General features: G+C 36.0%; 2 protein-coding genes across 6 annotated transcripts in view; both read left to right on the top strand.

Annotated features, from left to right (window-relative positions):
• The window catches only part of LOC113063293 (disabled homolog 1-like), a 167,044-nt gene extending 162,007 nt beyond the window's left edge, over positions 1-5,037 (top strand). For 3 of the 5 annotated variants that reach the window (XM_026233570.1, XM_026233574.1, XM_026233572.1), the window contains one exon: positions 2,796-5,037. In XM_026233570.1, the coding sequence (XP_026089355.1) occupies positions 2,796-2,840 (45 nt within the window). In that variant the 3' untranslated portion in view covers positions 2,841-5,037. The remainder of the gene's footprint in view (positions 1-2,795) is intronic. The other 2 variants (XM_026233571.1, XM_026233573.1) reach the window with 1 other exon arrangement.
• Positions 5,038-6,430: 1,393 nt separating this feature from the next.
• On the top strand, positions 6,431-18,186 carry LOC113063290 (titin-like). Its single transcript, XM_026233565.1, has 19 exons — positions 6,431-6,666; positions 7,266-9,315; positions 10,505-10,666; positions 10,750-11,059; positions 11,163-11,257; positions 12,304-12,329; positions 12,537-12,571; positions 12,668-12,815; positions 12,956-13,115; positions 13,440-13,572; positions 13,692-13,726; positions 14,170-14,245; positions 14,341-14,375; positions 15,068-15,092; positions 15,229-15,318; positions 15,675-15,694; positions 15,805-15,820; positions 16,037-16,141; positions 17,400-18,186. The coding sequence occupies exons 1-19, from the start codon at positions 6,655-6,657 to the stop codon at positions 17,422-17,424; spliced, it is 3,558 nt and encodes a 1,185-aa protein (XP_026089350.1). The 5' UTR covers positions 6,431-6,654; the 3' UTR covers positions 17,425-18,186.
• Positions 18,187-20,769: the final 2,583 nt, after the last annotated feature.

Here is a 20,769-nt window from a genome sequence, read left to right as displayed (position 1 = left end):
TAAAGGAAAGTTTTAGTAAATTGTGTTTAACATGCTCTAGAGTATTCTAATGTTAATCATACTCCGATGGTGTAAGCCTCATGCAAACTAATTCACTTGATTGTTATAACATATTCCTGTATTAATCATAATTTTAGGTCATTTAAACACCTTATTCAGAATATTCACCATCACTGAACATCTATATACTATATAATCACCTTTATATGCATAAGAATATTCTGAGGTCAGTCATATTCCAGTTGTGTGAGTGTAATACACACATTAACCTGATTGTTATAACACTATTGGGCCAGTATTCTGGTTTTAAGAATTTGAAAAAGGCAGCTAGCATATTCCTGTATTAATCATCATTTATATTCAGAATATCCACCACAACTGAACATGTATTTATAGCTGCCTGTCCAAACAAAGCTAACATTTGACAAACAATGAAATAAATGTCACAGCTTACATTACAAGAGTCTACTTTCCAATGTTTTGCAAATCAACATGATTTTGACAAGACATGAATGAGAGCTGATGAGTTGATTAAATGATTGTCCGGAAATTCTAAAATGCAGCATAATAAATTGCAAGAGCTTATCCATTATTTTCAGAAAAAGAGTTTGGATCACATGTAAATAGGAATATTATACAGAGTAGTACTGTGTTTACTGTGCTTGAAGCAGTATGACTGTGTGTGTACTGTGTGGTTGGCAGTCATTGCTGTTGTGGGGTTATAGTACAGTACAGGTTGACTGAGCATGATGTTGTTCAGGAATGGTACGCATGCTCACTGACAGTGACCTTCTGTTGGCATTTGAACCAATGAAAGTGTTCCCAGATCTAAAAAACAAAAAAAATAAAAATAAAATGCAACCTGAATATAATGCCTTAAGATATACAGTAGACAAGGTTCAGATGCATTTTCTAGTGTTTTAGAAAAGTGTTTTCAATAATTCTTCCTTCCTACAAAGCTACAGTACTGTGAAAAGTTTTAGATACTGCTGTAAAGTGAGGATGCTTTCAAAGATAATGTCATAAATAGATTTTATCAATTAATTTCTATTAACTAAATCAAATCAACATTTGGTGTGATCACTCTTTTTGTTTGAAACAGCTTTTGTCCTATGTGCACTTATTGTTTTTCAGGTAGTTTTGCAGGCAGGATTCTTTAAGTGTTTTGGAGATGTTGCCACAGTTCTTCTGGATTTAGTCTGTCTCAGTTGTTTCTGTTTCTTCATGTAATATGAAAAATATGAGTTATTAAGCAATACCAATTCATAATAATAAGAAATGTTTATTGAGCAGCAAATCAAAGTAGTAAATAACATTAGCAGCTGGACTTAGTTTATGAAAGTGTTTTTTAACTCCCTGATATGTAACCAAAATGGCAGCCGAGTGAAATGACTTACAGGGTCTTTGCTTGTAAAAAGTGGACATGGCAACACTCTCTTCCATTTCTTTAATTTTCTCTCCCACTTTCACCCAGCAGGGTTGACTAATCTATTTAATTTCCTCTACCTCTCACCTGCTTAGTCATCCATTCGTTCCTTCCCCTCTTTATACCTCCTCCCACTACTCCTTTTCACTCTGCTTTCCTCTTTTTTTCCCCTGTTCCATTCATTTTATCCTCTGACTTGTTCTCTCAATCTTATTCCTGCTCTCTAAAACACTTATCCTGTCATCTCTCACCCTGTGTGACCGTTGGTGCGTCCGCGGTGGGCAGAAAGGTCTGTAAGTGAGTGGTAATTGCTGTGCATTCTGAGTCAGAGCGTCTGATTTGAGACTGTAGGGTTCTTCAGGCCGCAGGCCGGACACACACTGACTGGCAGCTCTATTGAACCTATCTAAGCCTTCCTTTGCTTCATGCAGAGCTTGTTTTTTAGACATGTTTTTGAGGCCTGTGAAGTGGGTAGTTCTGATGCAGCTAGTCTGCAATTATTGAATATAAAGATTACAAATAGTGGAGGCAGAAGAAGAGGTCTCTTTAGTCACTCATTTGGCCACTCTTTCCAGCTGCAGTGCTGAGGTGTAGCTTTTGCAGTAGCGTAGACCTCTGTTGCCACCTGGTGTTGATTAGGAAGAACAGCATAATTGATATCACAATATGTGGCCCAAATCTGATCTCATTTTTTCTCCCACATGTGACACAGATTTTAGTTCACAATACAAATCACATTTTAAATCTGATCTGGGTTACTTTAATGTGTTAATAATAATAATAATAATAATAATAATAATAATAATAATAAAATACACAAACACACACACACACAATAAAATAATTGTCACACACGAGTCTCTACTAGAGTCTCTTTTAGTACAGTGAACTCATGTTCAAGAAACCAATTTGAAATGATTCGAGCTTTGTGACATGGTATATATATATATATATATATATATATATATATATATATATATATATATATATATATATATATATATATATATATATATATATATATATTTGTTTGTGTGTGTTATTAGAAAACATAAAAAAGAACACAATAAAAAATAGACTTTTAAATTCCCTCAACAGGCCCTCTGATAAGTATCCAATTTGCAAATATAGAGGATATACAGTGGGTACGGAAAGTATTCAGACCCCCTTAAGTTTTTCACTCTTTGTTACATTATTATTATAATACACATCAATGGAGAGAGATGCTTTTTGTGTCCAGATGGTGTAGTTACAACTTCTACCAGTAGAACGGCAAACGGGCCAAACCTTGACCCATCAGGATTTTCCATCTGAGACTGTCTTAAAGTTTTGTTATTTCTATCTAAATAACCTTCCTGTTTGTGTTCAGGGGAAGGATCCTCTTTATGCCCAGATCAACAAGGGGAAGAAGTGAAGGATCATGGGAACTCTGCACAGACGTGATCAGCGCTGGGAGAAGCAGGAGATCAACCATTTGCCCTGTGTGTGTGTGTGTGTGCATCCATCCGTGTGTATGCGTATCAGACAGAGAGCGCGTGTGCGCCTGTATGTGTCTGTGTGATAGTGGTCGCTCCAGCCTCAACGGTCCACTTCTCCAAGCAGCCATCTCACTAGAGTCCGTCCCGTTCCCCTCACAACTTCCTCCGTCACTCCCCTCTGCAAGGAACGAGAGGGACAGACTCTCTCCACACCACTTTGTTTCTTTCTCACTGTTTTCTGCACATGACCGCGGGGCATTGTGGGTGATTTCAAGCCTTATGAGCCCAGCTCTGCAGCTTCATTCATTCTCTTCGTCCTGCTTCCAGCTTCGGACTCTCTCTAGAGAACGCATTACGTCAAACTCTTTGGAGAGGTGCCTGTCAGACCCCCGATCACACATCCGACCGAGCGCCTGAGCGCCATCAGACCACCGGATCCATCTGTGACTTATGAGATTCATCCATTTGGGTTGGTTTGGTTTTCCTGTCCCACATATTTGAGATTCTGCTGCTAGCAAGCTATGCAGAGCTAAAAAAAACAACAACAAAATGACACATTTTCTTTCTCCATGGACCCTTTGGACGGAGAACAGAGGAGTGACTTTTGCCAAATCTAAGAGTTTGGAGCAGCTGAATCGAATTGGGGAACTCGAGGGTACGAACATTGCAAACACATGCGATCAAACTGTTCCTTCTCTACAGCTTTTGTACTATACTAATGAGAAAAAAAAACTAAAACATGGATTGAAATGGAATTTTTATTTTCTAAGTCAAGTGGAGCCCCTTGAAGTCAACTTTAGAAGTGTTTTAGGGGTAAACATGGCTTTAAAAATCTTATCCTTGGTTTGCCAAACTGATTTTGTAAATACTAATCATTATTATTATTGATAATAATAATGACAGTGCCGATAATGACCACAAATAATGATGATAATACTAATGGTTCCAATTATAACGGTGTTAATTCCATCCTGTGGACTTCCGCGCCATAAAATAGGCTGGCCTTAGTGATGCAAACTCCTCATGAAACCCAAGCAATATTAACGTGTGTCCCAAACTCCCTTTCTCGCAATCAAAGTGTGTCGTCTGTCTTTTGATTTCAGCAGGATGTGTGTTTTTAAGTGGCCTGAAACAAACCCGAGAGACTGTTATTATGTTTTTAACGTCATATCTGTGTGATATCTTTTGGTTTGTTGTCAAGACGAAGCTGGTTACAGCGATAGAGGAAGACCTGAGCTTCTCATCGTGTATGTTAATGCAGCAATCACGAGTATGGATGTACATGATCGCACAGACATACATCTTCATGCAGACACACATTCACAGAGACTTTAAAGTCAATATGACATCAAAATGGGCCGTTTACTTTTTTAATACACTTTTCTGCACATTTATAAGTGCATGTTAGTCCAAAGAGAAAAATAAAAAAAGTGTTAAATTTCCATTTTGATTGACATAATTAAGCTCAAACATGCAGCTTTTTAATAATCCTGACATTAAAACCGGTTGACTAGATTTGAAAAACATCACAAATGGCTCCAATCTGACATGTAATGCGTCACAATTCACTCGATTCCCAATGTGAAGTCCTGCCTTGTTGCATCATGTTGAATATCCTGTTTTACTGAGAAAAATGTCACAACCCGAAATGGGTTGCGAAGGCCATTTCATGTCGACTTTGGGCCGTCTGATCGCATTAAAACACACCAGAATAACTGTCTGTAATCCAACCTCCAATCAGAGAAAATCACCATGAATGACATCTGTTTTCATTGCATCTGAAAAGCTCAGAGCATTCCATTACTGTGACGACATCTTCCTCCTATTTTATGGCCAGAGTCCCATTTTAATTTCAAATAAAAGCAGTTTGGGATCTTCAGGATTAAAATTTTGAGGATTAAGATGATGAGGGTGAAAGTCAAGGTGAATGGGGGTCCTTACAATTTCAGTACATTTCTATTTCGCCTTTACCTCAGCTAATGGTTTGGTAATGTAAAAGGACACGTTATTTTTTATCTTAATGATAATGACATTCTACAGTGGATTTTTAGAGCTTTTTTTGTTTCTTCTTTTCTCTTGATTTATGTAACCCACCATGTAATACTGTTACCAATAAACACATCCCAAAATGTTGCTCTGCCTCTTTGCCTTAGCAAAAAATCTCTTATATTTAAAGGTAGAAAAGCTGTTTACTCTACATAAGGGTGGTGCATTACTGTTTTTGAGATCAGATGACCGCCTGAGTACTATTCTTCGTAACCCATGTTATTAGGCACTTCAGGTTAAAGGAATAAAATAAATAGCCATTGTTGTGAACAGGATGTTTCTGGAATGGCATTAACTTTTGCTTTTATGCAATATTGAATCCACACCATTAGGTGGCAGGACAAATTTCAGTACTATAATTTGTATCTTCTAGTGAAACACAAACTAATTTACTGAGTGTCCTTTTAGGCTAGTAGACACATTTTGCCAACCTTAACCATTCTTATTAGTAAGCCTACATTTTATATTACAGAAAGCAAACAAATTACCACTGTTGTTTCTTCTACTTTCAATCAAAGGCCTGCTAGATTTGGAAGAGAAAGAAGAACAATATCCAGTAGTTGAAGTGTTGTTTCAGAGGTTTAAATATCTAGCCACACAATCTAAATTAGATTCGGTAGGTGAATTAAATCGCTGAACTGAAACGTTGCCAGATAAATATGCACATTTCATTTAACACAACACATTTAAATTCACTCTCACTTGCTTATAGGGAAACTCTGCATTAGGCCTGCTTTGTTCCACAAAAAATTGTTTCAAGAGCAGTTTTATGATCACATTTTTAATGTTTGAATTTTTAACCTTCATGTCAGTCGTCAATGCAAATGTTGTGATCAAGTGTAGTTATCATTATAATTTGTGGTTCAGAGGTTTTATTGATAGCATTAAGCTATGCATTAAGCAGAAACATTAAGATTCCCCTGTTGGGGAGTAAGTTTACTAGCTGTGTGAGTAACTGGTTTCTTCTTAGTGTAAATTACTTCCTGAGCTGTGATCGTTTTGGCTATCTATAAGGAAGCTGAAAACTAGATGTCATGTAGGGACGTTTTCACATGAACTTAAGTCAAAAGTGCTTTGATTCTAAATACTGTTGGCCAAAATGAGGGTTTCATGACTTGCTTTTTCTGTCATTGATTTTATTGGATTTTTAACAAATAAGTGTTCATAATCCCAGACCGAAAATCTAGCCCTAATAGTGTGATAATATGCTCAATGAAGGGTCAGTGAGTGCTAAATTAAAAATAGCACAAGAAGTGGGAACAATGTTGAACAATATTTTTACATTACTTCTTGGCCACCTGCAGTAAAGACGTAATGAGAGTTTGATTTCATCTGTTTGACAACAGAGGCTTTGGATTTATGGATTTATGTGGTTCTTGACTGACTGCATTCTTAGAGAAGTAAAACAGTCCTTTCCTGGTGTTCAGTGACTTGTTTGACAAGACATTCCTTTATCTCGTCATTAGCACATGAGCATGCTCATCCATCCTCATTCCAGTTACAGGGCCATTGGGTGAGTTCTCACTCTACGTGCTATTTATCTTCTAACAACTGCGACACAACACTATTCTAGTTGTACATGCTGCATCATTTTGAATCATAAAGGAATAACTCAATGGATTATTAAGTATGAGGGGCTGAGGAGAGCGAAGTAGAACTTTTTTTATTTTATTTTTACAAACTCCTGGACGCCTTTGAGTCGGAATGATGGAACAGGTAAGAAAATGAGACATGAATTTTGTTTTATCATGAACTTTTGAGTGTGATCCAGGTTTTTTTTTTACCATATGGATTCCTCAAACAGAGATTAATGCATAAATTAAAATGTAATATTGGACAATTTTTATTTTTTTTATTTTTTGGAAATACCTCAATTTGGTAGGACTATGCTATTTTTTTTAAATATCATGTAAATACATTTAATATGGCAGTTGTTCAGTACCATGGTATTACAATTAATTTTGTAAGAGTTTTGTATACCAAAAATAAGTTTATTGATTTATTAACACTGGCTTATTGTCAATCCATATGCCATACTATTGTATGAAGAACCACAATTTCCTTAACCAGGCTCTTTTAATGCAACTTACTGATTTCCATTAAATATCATTGTATGTTTTGAAATTAATCAGTGTGGTTTTAATCATTAAAATGTATTAAATCTGATCAGACACTGACAGTGTGTCATTACATGGCCTTCTGATTCCTGAGTGTAAACACATACATTTTGTTGCTTTGTTTGTTAAGATCTGAGACATGCATTCCATAGTGCAATGTAAATCAATGTTTAACATTTACTATATTTTATACATCAGGATGAATCAATAGACTTTAAAACCCTGAAGGCACGGTTCCAGGGTGGAGATGGTCTGAAGATTCAGACTAAACCTGCTGTCCCAGAGAAACCCAAAACCATCCCTCCATCGACAAAAATCAGCAATCCCTTCATCTCATCCATCAATGCTGCCGTGCAAAAAAGGATGTTTCAAGAACCACGTGTAGTCTTCAAACAAGACAAAAATCTAAATTGCCAGCTCTCTCCACCTATAGGATTAAAGACCAAAGAGGACCAACCCATCAATAATGGTGAACTGCTAGATAATAAACAGAAGAAGGAGGTCAACACTGTTAAGCAGAATCTAAAAGACAAGAATCTTCCGCTGGTTCTGCCTGTAGCTCCAGAGCCTGATTCCAGCCCACGTACGCCTATATCCACTTCACCATTCAAAGTGACGGCATCCCCAAAAAAATTATTTACCCCTCCAAAAACTAGCAAAGATGAATATGAGAAAACAGACTCTGTCAAAGAGTCTCTGAAGGACAGGAATTTTCCAATGGTTCTGCCAGTGGCTCAGAAAAAAGCTGAAAGCCCAGAACCTGAACCAAGCCCACTTACAACCGTGTCCATTCCACTAGCCAAAGGGTTCACAACCAAGAGTTCTGTATTTACTCCTCAAAAAAGTCACCAAGATGAGAATGAGAAGGCAGACACAGTAAAAGAGGTCATCATTGCCGAAAAGTCTCTGAAAGATAGCAATATTCCACTGGTTGTGCCAGTCGCTCCAATAAAAGATGATACCCCAGAGCCTGTGCCCAGCCCATATACACCTCAGAATTCCACACCCAAGAATGCTGTGTTTACAACTCAAATAACTAGCAAAGATGAGATTGAGGAGGCAGAAACAGTGGAAAGACCAACAGTGGCTAGTCATACCCCTGCTCCAAGTCACCCAGCTCCTGCTGGGCCATCTCTAATAGCTAATCCCGCTACTCAAAGTGTTCCTGTTGACCCCAAGGCTGTTGTAACTACTCAGACTTCAACTGGAACACCCACTGTCTCCAACATTCCTGTCCCAAGTATTCCAGCCTCAATCTGTTCAACCTCTGCAAACCCTGAGCCAAAGATTCCCGAGCCAAAGATTCTTGAACCAGCCATACCAACACCAATCATTCCCTCTCAAGCTGTTCCTAAATCAAAGCCAGAAAGCTCTATTTCATCTCTTCCTGACACTGAACCTCTTAAACCAAATATACAGATCCTCAGTTTATCAGAAGTATTTCCTCCCCCTGAAGAAAGTCCACCTCCAGAATTCACTGATATACCGCCCCCTGTTTTTGATGAAGACTTCCCAGATGGAGACTTTTCTGAGGAAGCTATACCCATTCCAGCAATAGGTACATTTCCCCCCCCAGTTCCCGCGAGTCCAGTTATCTCCAGGTCCCCTGCCCCATCCACCCCTCCAGTAGTATCTCCAGAGCCCTTGGTGAATCCTTTAGAATATACACCTGGTCCAGTCTCAAGCCCCCCTCCAGAAGTTCATACTCCTACTGCACCTATAGAGGTGTTACTGGAGAATGCGAAACCTCTGACTGAAGAGGCAGACCTAGAGAGGTCTAAGGAAGACCAGTCCTCAACCAAGCCACTTTCAGCCCTCTCAGCCTTGGTGAGAGCAGAGGAGATGGCCTCTGTAAAAAGATCACCACCTGATAGCTCTGTATTTGACCTTCTGGAAAGGGCCAAGAGAAAGTCCACAGTGAGTCCACTGGCTACCACACCTGAATATACATCTATACCTGAAAATACAAGCCTAGTTGATACAGCTACACCTGAGATACATCTGCCTGAAACACTCACACCCCTGCCTGAGACTACCATAACTGAGGTGACCCAACTTGACCTAGATCCACCTGAAAAAGCCTCACCACAGCTTGCCCCAACTTCAGAAACATTGCCTGAGGAAGTCCCACCTATATCAGAAGTGTCTGATATCCCTAAACTCCCTCCAGTTGACTATGTGGATCTTACTCTGTTACCACCTAACACCCACCTACCTGAAACTGCCAAGGTTAATGACTTTGATCAAAGTAAGTATCGATTTAAAGCAGGGTTCACACTGTATAATCTTAGCCGTGGTTTTTCTGTCTGAGATACATTTTGTCCAAGGTAGGAGGTTTCCCTTGTTGTAGGGCAGCCATGTACGAATAAGTATGACATTTGCACAGATGGCTGCTTAATTGACTTTTCAAAAAAGTCTCAGATGAAGTTCTTGCAGTTTCAGAAATTCTAAGGATCATTGCTGTTCCTAAGAGCACAACATTTAATCAACACAAATCATTTTTTTTAATTGTTCACAAATATACATATCTTTGAGCTGTGGAAAACAGTGTTTAAATACCTTTTTTTTTTGACCTTGAGGAGTTGAGGTGGATTCCATACTTCAGGGTTGGTATGCAAGAAATGTAAGGCTGTTGTAGCTATCTTTGGCAACATATCTTTCATAATCAGAATGACAAACAGTATTCTGTCTCAAGGAAATATCTGTGAAACTGGGCCGTTTTAGTTTTCATTTAAACTAAATGCTAATTAGGCTTACATACAGTTTATTCTCACAAGCAATTATTGTAATTAGACCATATTTATTATTGTCTAGAAACATCTTTACAGAGAAAATAATTTTCATTACAGAAATTAAAATGACCTATACTGTCAATTATGTGGTATTAAATATGATTACATTACATAAAATTCTTAAAAGACAGAATTCATGAGTTTGAGTAGGCTTGCAAGTATAAACATCATGCTTGCTCCATTTTCATTCGATAGTCCTGTGCTACCTACTATGTTTCCTTGACCTCGCCATTTTCATTGGCTTTGCAGACATATCTTTCTCAGTTTCTTCTTAAGGCTTATTATTTTAGCCTTTTTTCTTGCTAGTTTCAGAATGCAAAAAATGCTTGCAAAATGTACGCATTCCTTTACATATATACATATATATATAACATCAACAAGATTAATTTACTTGAGCGAAATTACATTAGAAAGCAATACTAGTTTTCATAAAATATATTGAATTCTTTTTCCTTTTTTTAACCCAAATTTTAACCTTAACCCAAATTTTTCTTGTTTTAAGTAAACAACTTTCTTAATTTTGATCAATTCTTAAAACATTTGAGTCATTTCATACATGCAGTTGTAGAGGTTCTGTTTATTTATGTCTTGGTGGTGATGGTCCGTTGGTTGCCCATGCTAGTATTTATTGTCTTGTTTTTGCAGATGTAGTTACAGTGGTCAAACCAGTGAATCCTCCTCCCCCACCGCCCAGAAGGGCTCTCCCAGACACTCCCATTGTGGATCCCCCACTTGAGCAACCAATGCTGTCTCCTGCCAGAGACTTCCAGATGCCCTCAACACCTTCTGAACCTCTAAAAACACATGGTAAACTAATTATTCCAAAAATCTGAAACTCTATGCAAAGTGTTTGTCCACTAAATTAGTAAATGAACATTTTTCTTCTACAGAAGTGTCACCATATGACAACTCATTTGAGAATTATGAAGATGTTGAGGAACCTAGGGCTGCAGCACTTCCATCCTTTAGGCCTCCATCAGTACCATCATCAGCTTCTAGCACCAACAGGGCGGTTTCAGTTCAGGAGGAAGCCTTCCTGAATCAGTTGAGCCTAAGAAAACAGTCAAAAGAGGATGTGTTTCCGAACCAGGATAGAGATGTGGATTATGGGTCAATGAACTCTGGCTCTCCATATCCAGAAACTCAAGCTGCAGTGCATCAGGACTCAGTGGGAAGCTCACCTCCCTTGACTCCATCAGGGTAAGCCATTAAATTCATGAGAATTGAATTAAAAAATAATAATAATAATTATGTTATCGGTATTGAACACTGAGTGACATTTTTTATTCTGACTTTCCTCCAGGACCCTTGAAAGAGGTGACAATGTCTTTGAAGATCAATCAGACAGTAAAAAAGGCAAACAGGCAAAGACTAAGAAACAGAAAGGGCCTCCAAAGAGTAAGTGGAAGAAGTCTTGTCTTTTTTTTTTTTTTGACTTTTTTTTTTCTCCGGTACTTAAAAAAAAAATAAAGTGTGAGTGAGTGTATATATGCAAATAAAGAAACGCGCTGCAAATCATCACAACACATGCATATAACGAAACGCGCTGCAAATCATCACAACACATGCATATAATGAAACGCGCTACAAATCATCACAACACATGCATATAGCGAAACGGACTGCAAAATCATCACAACACATGCATATAGTGAAACGAGCTGCAAATCCTTCACAACACATGCATATAACGAAACGCGCTGCAAATCCTCACAACACATGCATATAACGAAACGCGCTACAAATCATCACAACACATGCATATAGCGAAACGCGCTGCAAAATCATCACAACTCATGCATATAGCGAAACGCGCTGCAAAATCCTCATAACACATGCATATAACGAAACGCGCTACAAATCATCACAACACATGCATATAGCGAAACGCGCTGCAAAATCATCACAACACATGCATATAGCGAAACGCGCTGCAAATCCTCACAGTGTTTTCTTAAGTCGGCCACCGTATTATATAATCATCATTAACACATTCATTAAAAATCTAATTTCCTTGAAACTAAATTTGGAAGAAATTAAGATTTAAAAAAAAAAATGTATAACAATTATTTGACATTAATACAATTTACGATATGATTTATGCTTAAAACTAGAAAAATAATTTGCTATTTGATATAAAATTCTCTGAAATCAGATCTTTCATTCTTACAGGACTTTTATTCTGAAGTACACAATCGTATTTGTTTTATGTTATTTAATGTTTAGATATTTAACTGGAATCCAGGATAGTGTTTTGTTTTTGTTTATTTTATTTTTCCGGTGTAGTTATTCATCTTCATAGTAATCTCATCTCTGATGACCTTCTGATCAACAGAAATGATAAACACACAGGAAATTGTCATGTCGTTAGTTTATTTTAGATTCTCTTTTATCTTCAAAGTATTCTACTCACTGACGTATGTTTCCTATTGTTTGAAACCTAGACCCGTATGCTGATACACCGACCGTGGTAAGTTTTACTGTTGATGTTTAAAATAGTTTTAGAATAGTGGTTTATGGTCTTACGCTTGATGTCAGGAGCTTATGATTATAGCATTTGTAGTATCATCACCTATTTCTTATGCCTTCTTATTGCATGTTCTGTATTTTCAATGATCTGTTCAAACACGTTGTCTATTTTTTTTTTTTTATCTATTAATCACCCTAATCTTTTCAGGTGGAAGGGGCTCCCAAGAGGAGCTTGTTCTCCAGGTTTGTAGCAGCAATTTCTTTTCAACTTGCAAATTCACAATATTAAAGTGTCTACATTCCCAAAACATCTTAATGATGAAAGTCTTAAATCCACAGGAAGAGCTCAAAAAAAGCGGCAGATGACAAAGAACTAAAGAAAAAAGAGAAACAGCTAGAAAAGGAAAAAGAGAAAGAGAAGGAAAGACAAAAGAAGGAGCAGAAAGAAAAAGAAAAGAAAGAAAATGAAATGAGGAAAAAATTTAAGGTAATTATTATTATTATTTGCTTTTGCCGTACATTTCAATTTCTCGCTAACAGTCCTTTTTGAATGCACATGGCAAAGTCGGTTAAGTGATGAGCACAAACTAATGTAACTCTATGTGTGTGTGTTGATGTTTAATGCAGATCACAGGCCAGGAAGAGCCCATTTATCATGTTAAAGTCATCGAAGAATGTAAGGGCCGTAAAAACGACCTGCCGGTGAAGGTTGGAGACACCGTGAGCATTATCCGCACCATCAACTGCCCTAAAGGAAAATGGCTGGCAAAGGACAGCAGCAACAAATGTGAGCCAAACACACACAACAAATACACAGCTGACAAACACAGGAGTTAATTAAGCTTATAATATGTGCATATCTTTGCTCTTGTGGAAGTTGTAAATAATTAGCATCACGCTAAATGAGTTTAACAGATAAGTGAGGTGCGGGAAATAAGCATTGTTATGAATTTACCCTGATAAGGACTAAATGCATAAATATATCTGTCACTGAGCACTGAGTCCTTGAGCTTGGACTTATCTGTTAGACTGTGTATGTAAGCGCTTATCTCAGTTTTCTGATGCTTCTGCTGGAATGCAGATTGGAAATGTGCTGTGTGTTGTTTTTCAGACGGCTATGTTCCGGTGGAGAGTGTGGATTTGAACATCAATGGCATTATGGAGCTGGGGAAGATAACAACAGCATCTAACAGATCCAATGGCAGTGGACACAAAGACCGAGAGGTCATCAGTACGGGCAGCAGGTAGTCATAGAAAAACTAGGCTTGCAAAAACCCGCTAAGCTAACGCCGAGCGCTAAAAATTAGCGTAATCTGCAGTTTACAAATTGAAGAGTCATTTTTTTTTCATCTGTGTTTTTTAGGACCTCGGAGCATTATTGCATGAACCACGCTAGCTGTAAGCACCTTCTTTTGCTTTATTTTATTTATAATATTTATTTATAAAATGTGTTTTAACCAGCCATGACCACAATAACCAACGGGATATTTTATTGATTACTTTCTTCTGCCCCACCCACTGTGAAATTTCATTGGCCTAAAATCTCACCCCCACACTATGCATCAAATATTATCTGATTGGCTTTGATTGTAACATAGTAACACTATGTTTTTTGGACACTACTTTAATAGTTATACCATATATTAGAGTACTATGGTATTTTTGTCTGATAGATTTGATACAGGACCATAAATAGATCATGATATTAGTACAACACATTTTTATAAGGGTAAAGTCTTTGGTATTTGCTGTTTTGTATGTATATTTTTATTATGTTTTATAATTCAGAATAAAAATCCTACTCAGGACATAAATTGCAATTTGTAATTTTATTTTATTAGTCTCAGAAGACAGTGATGAGTGGACCTATGATGAAGATGACCCTGTGTTTGACTCTGCTAATGAAACGGCACACATGTAAATCTTACCTTGCACTTTTTAGTACTTCGTTACAAAGCTTGATTGTTCAGCTATTGTATTGTTTACAATGGGGTGTATGTTCTATATTTCAGGGAGCTGAATCAATCACACGCCACACCAGCTCAAGGTGAGTCACTGATGAAGTATGATTGAAAAATGTTCACAGGAACACTACCAACCGGAAACATAACTTTAACTTTATTAGTCATTATAGCTAAGTATATCATTTACTTTTTCATTGTCACATTTATAGAAGCCAGTTTCCACCACATAAGCAAAAAAGAAACACTTTGGTAAACCATTACTATGTTTACTGTGAGTTATGACATGTTAAAATCATGAAATAAAAAGTCATTATCATGACAAAAGAAAAAAGAAAGAAAAGCGAAAAAAGAAAACTGACAAAAACAATTATGACGTACAAAAAGACTGATATAAAAAGTTGAAATCATGATATAAACCATCACAATTATGACAAACTGTAAAAAGTTGAAATTATGACAAAAAAAAAATTATGTTGTTAAATTTAAATTATGACCAGAGAAACGTTTATGACATTAAAAGTAAAAATGTACATAAGTAATAATCATGACATAAAAGGTCAAAATTATAGCAGAAATTTCAAATTTTACACTAAAAAACTTAATTATGACATCACAAGTCAAAATGATGTGATTCTAAGTCATGATTATGAAATAAAAAGCCATACCTTTGTTCATAATAATAATAATAATAATGATAATAAATTATAAGAATAAGAATAACAAATAATAACAATTATTTTATTTTTAAATTTCATCGATGTTTTTTTTTTCTCAGAACAATGCGATTCAACTAATATGTCGTAAGTTCTATTCCATTCTGTTCCATTCAATTCTATTCTATTCACTAAAATGACACTTCTGTACTACCTTTGATCTGTAATAATCCGTTTCACATTAAGAACACGAGAATAAACATTTGTGTATTGTGTGTTGCAGAGAAAAGCAGGAAGCGATTCAAAAACTCTCCAGATTCTTTATGCAACCCGAGACGCTCTCTCAGCCTCTACCACTCAACAACAGCCCAGTGTAGGCCATTACTTTACTTATTGTCTACTTCCTTTGAATTCACTAAAGAACATTTACGGTAGCACTTTATTTTACAGTCCTGTTCCCCATGTACATACTATGTACTTATTATAGTAATTACAATAACTATGTAATAACTAGGTACTAACCCTGAACCTAACCCTACCCCATGTAGTTACCTTGTATTACCAGAACTTTCTTAAATAAATACACTGTAAGTACACTATAAATACATGTAAGTAGACATACTGTAAAATAAAGTGCAACCACACTTACTGTAACCGATAAGATTGCACGATAGCAACTAATCTTCTTATCTACTTCCTGTTTCCTCATTTGGCTGTTTGTGCATCAAGAATGCCAGAGGCCACACCAGGTATGTTTTAAAACTCTAAACCTGAATTACATAAACAGTCACATCTACCCACTCACTTTTTTTTCTTCTTCTTCTTCTCCACTTCCGGTTTCATGTGTTACCACTTGAAGAGGATCCTGACAGCTCGTAAGTGTTCTCAAATGACTCTACACATTCTTCTCACACGTAACACAGTCAGTAATTCATGAGATGTCTTTTCTCCACAGGAGCATGTGGTCAGACTGGTTTCGCATGAATATTTGAGATGTTTTTTTTTCAGAAACCATGTCTCATTCCATCTTTCTGTGCAGCCGCTGTGTTAACTGCTAACTAGATTTTGTTGATATGGTCTGTTTCCTTCAGGAATAAAGAAGAAGAAGATTTAAATGTGTCAGAGCTCCAGATTCTTCCTCCTCCGGACCTGTATGCCGACATCATAGCCGGAGACTCCATGCCTATTAACAGCGAGTACGTACAATGATCGTCTTTATCTTTTGTGACAACATGCCCCAATAGCAGAACATGTTGTTGCACTATATGGGGCAAGTCGTCACAATGGATCCAGACATTAAACAGCTTGTTACTGAAGTATAGACAAATAAAGACAAAAAATACTACTGTCTTGGAGTGCAAATATCTATAAGATTGTTTTTTGAATTAGTTTCATATGCTCACCAGGGCATTTATTTGTTCAAAAATACAGTAACAAAAAAAAAAAAAAAAAAAAAAAAATCTATTCTATTTTAATATATTTTACAATTTAATTTATTCCTGTGCTTACTCCAGTCTCCAGAGTTACATGATCCTTCATAAATCATAAATCATTCTAATATGCTTATTTTCATTTTACGAACATTTCACATTGTCTGAAAACAGTATATATATTATTATTATTATCATTATTATTATGTAATTTTTATTTTTTTGTGGAATACATTATACTTTAATGAATAGAAAGTTCAAAAGAACAGCACTGATTTGAAATAGAAATGTTTGTAAAATTATGTCTTTACTGTGGATTTTGATCAATTTATTGCATCCTAACAAAAAAAACTCTAACCAAAAACAATAGTATAATAATAATTAAATATATATATATATATATATATATATATATATATATATATATATATATATATATATATATATATATATATATACACACACTATACTACTACTATACTGTACTATATATATATATATATATATATATATATATATATATATATATATATATATATATATATGCATGAATTTAATATTTAGAACATGCTAAAATTGTCTTTACTATCGATTCAGATCAATTTATTGCATCCTAACTAAAAAAAAAAAAAAAAAAAAAAAAAAACCAACCAAAATCAATAGTATAAAATAATTTAATTAATAATAGTATTCATAGTTAAAAAAAACTTTTTATCTAACGATATGATCGTGCTCATCTAATCAGTAAAGCTATATATATATATACATACTTTTAACATTTAGAACATGCTAAAATTGCCTCAGATAAAATGTGACAACTAGCCCCGTCTACCTTGTATATTCACATGGAAAGAATATTCTCAAACCTGTTTTTACTTCACTTCTTGACTTTTAACATGCAGTGCTGGTTTAAATTTGACCCTTCTCATTCCTAACCTCTGACATTTTTAAACTCCAATGATGTTTACTGACATTTTAGAGTCAGTTTAGATTTTAGAGTCATTTTCGATTTTGTCTATTCTAGGCCAATCAAACCCATCTCGAAATAGCCGAATAACTCTGGCTGCAAGAGGGGAAGATGGACTGCTCTGGATCTTCACTGTTTCTGAGTTCATAACCCTGCTGTGGGCTGTGTTTTGATGAGCAGCACGGTAAATGTCCCCCACACAGGCTCAAGAGGAGACGCGTCTGTCAAGTGGGAAGAATTATGTTTGTGATTGTGCATCAGTCTGTAAGTGGCTGCAGGCGCGTTCTTCTATATTCATGTGTATTATGTTCAATCTGTGAAAAAAAGGCACTTGTATGATGTGGTGAGAAGCTCTTCAGATTATTTAAAGCATTACATTGAAGTGTTAGTTCTGTGGCAAGACAGTCAACCTAGTCTGAGGTTGTCTGATTATTTTAAGAGATTAAATAATTGACAGATCAAAATGACAGCTTATGCATGTTAAAACATCTTCACATTTGAGTTTGATTTTAACAGTACATTGCAACGTCAACATTAAAATGCAGTCCCTAAGTCAGCATTATTTTTGTGGTATAATTTGCTTCGAAGTTTAGGATTGCAACTTAAAGGTTTAATATAATCAAACCATGCATTTGTATTAGAGTACCTAGTATTATATTATTTGTTTTATATTTTACATGCAGTTCTATATGTTTAAGTATTCCAAGTCTTCAGGGCTACTCTGCATTAGGGAAGATATGCTAATGCTTGTAGAGCACGTTTAAGTGTTGTTGTTTTTTGTAATTCTACTGCATGTACTACGTTTTCTGGAAAATACAATAAATGTTACAGTGGTGTATCTCAAGTCTTTGCTCATTAAAATTGTTGCTCTGTGTATGCTGAAAAGTTCACAAGTTTTCCACGATTTTTCCAGTAGCTAACAATTCATGTTTGGCTGGTTAGTTGGATATCCAGAATTCTGATAAACCGAAACTTTTTTCAAGGCATGCAAATCACAATATTTCATGCAGGTTTTCCATCACCATCTACTCAAAGTTGTTGATTTGCTATGTAAAGAAAAATAATTACAAAAACTACAAAATGCATATACCTCTTTATTTCCCTTTTTCTCTTTTTAACAAAAAATAAAGTGCAAATAAGAACAGGAACACCATGCAGTGCATAACTTTTAAAATACAAACCGCACACAGACAGGAAGTGACACGCGCACCTGTACGTTACAGACATGTAGACACTGACAGGCAGGGGTCGTCTCCCAGCAGGGCTCGGGAACAGGCAGAAAACACATTATTTTCATGTTTCACACATATGACACTACGCTGGAGAGACAGGGAGGGAATAATATCCAGCACAAACGCATCTACATAGAGAAAAAAACAACACTGGACATGAACTGAAGCCATGGCTGTTGCACTAATGCCCCTGTCAAACTAATGGGGGACATACATTTTTGACCAGATTCAACAAAACACAGCTATAAAGCTGATATAACATATATTAAACTGTCATAAAAAGACTTTTGCTATCTGGTCTCTAAATATGACAAATATTTACCACAACTGCATGAAGCTTGCACACATTTCTGCTATTCCCATACAAATCTGTCACTGATACTAAAGGGATAGTTCACCTAAAAAATACAAATTCTGTCATCATTTATTCACCCTACACTTGTTCCAAACTTGTATCTTCTGTAGAACATACACACACAGAAATACATTTTGATGAATGCTGGTTACCAAATAGTTGCCGGTAGCCATTGGCTTTCATAGAATGAAAGACAGTGACTACCATGAAATGTTTGGTAACCAGCATCATCAAAATATCTTATTTTGTGTTCAACAGAAGAAAGAAACTCATACGGGTTTGGAACAATATGAAGGTGAGTTATTTATAAGAAATCATTTTGGGGTGATCTGTCCCTTTAATTTTGTAGCAAAATCCAGCAGCAGGAGGCGATAAACTCCCTAAACTTTCTTTCTCCAAACACGTAACACTGATGCTCAGTGTGACCAGGAGTGAGCTCGGGATTTGTGGGGAAAATGTTAAGAATACATAAAGGCTTTACATTCTGGAAGGAATTTCAGACGGTGCAATATTTTCCCACAACAACAACACCATAATCCAATAAAATCTTCAGACAAAAAAATACATTAAAAAAAGAATGTCCCGCAAGAGTGTAGTTTAATCTTAACTGATCAACTTTTTTCGAGGTATCATATCTATTGCATTTCATACAAATTATATGAAGTGATCTGTGTGAGAACTCTCCATCTTTCTGTTTTACATTCAGTCACAATGGTAGAACTGCAGCCGTGTATCATAAAAAAATACAGCATACTTATACAAAACACACAGACACTCTGCTCATGCGCACAACACTAGCCATTCAACCATTCCTTACAATACAAGACAAGATTCAGGAAGACCATCACATTTATACAAACACAATTTGTGATAAGCTTCGTCTTTATGGATTACGAACCAGCGGGACCGAAGATGAAAATGACTATGAGATCTAGCTTGTTTATAATTACATTTATATAGCGCTATTCTGGGTACTCAAAGCGCTTGTTACTAGTTCAGACGATTCAGATCTATTGATTTTTCATTGCATATAATCTGGATATAGTATTCACTCCTCTCGTTTTCAGTCATGCACTGTTATTTCCCAGCGGGCTGTGTTGTAGTTGTCCATTCATACACGTTGGCACAAAGACAACTACAACAAATCCACTTTCTGAATCCCCACCTTCTTATGTAGTTTGTTCACAAGCAACACTTAAGAGGCAAGCTTAAATAAAGAATAAATATGTGTAACTAATAAATACATTGGATCTTCTCCATACAAACAACTCCACACATAAATATGTTGATTAGAAACAATAAAGTTCATAATCTATTTAAGGCATCCCAGGGAAGGGGGTCACGTGGCGCACTCTTGGCTCGGGTCACTTTATTTGTTCTCATCAGATACACACCATCTATATCATGTTTAAAACAAGTCTACTTCAGTATGCTACCAGTCAAACATTTCAGAACGTCTCTTCTGTTCACCAAAGCTGCATTTATTTGGTCAAAAATACAGTAAGAAATTGTCAAATGCTATTACAAATTAAAATAACTGTTTGCTATGTGGATATATTATCAAATTTCTTTCTAGGATGCAAAGATGAATTTTCAGCATCATTACTCCAGTTTTTAGTGTCACATGATCCTAAAAAGCAAAATTCAAAAAAACATTGAACACAGTTGTTCTGCTTCATAATTTGTGGAAACTGTGATATATTTAATTTTGGGGGGATTTTTGGATTTTGAATCAAATAAATCAGTCTTGGTTAGCATAAGAGACATTCATCAGCTATAGAAATGACATTGATAGCTATATAATGTATATATTCTTAAAATATTGAGCTAATTGTGTTAT

This window comes from Carassius auratus, chromosome 45 (genome assembly GCF_003368295.1).
Source record: "Carassius auratus strain Wakin chromosome 45, ASM336829v1, whole genome shotgun sequence".
NCBI classification, from domain to species: domain Eukaryota; kingdom Metazoa; phylum Chordata; class Actinopteri; order Cypriniformes; family Cyprinidae; genus Carassius; species Carassius auratus.
The sequence above is the reverse complement of the archived record's forward strand: the minus strand, read 5'-3'. Positions and strand labels throughout refer to the sequence as shown.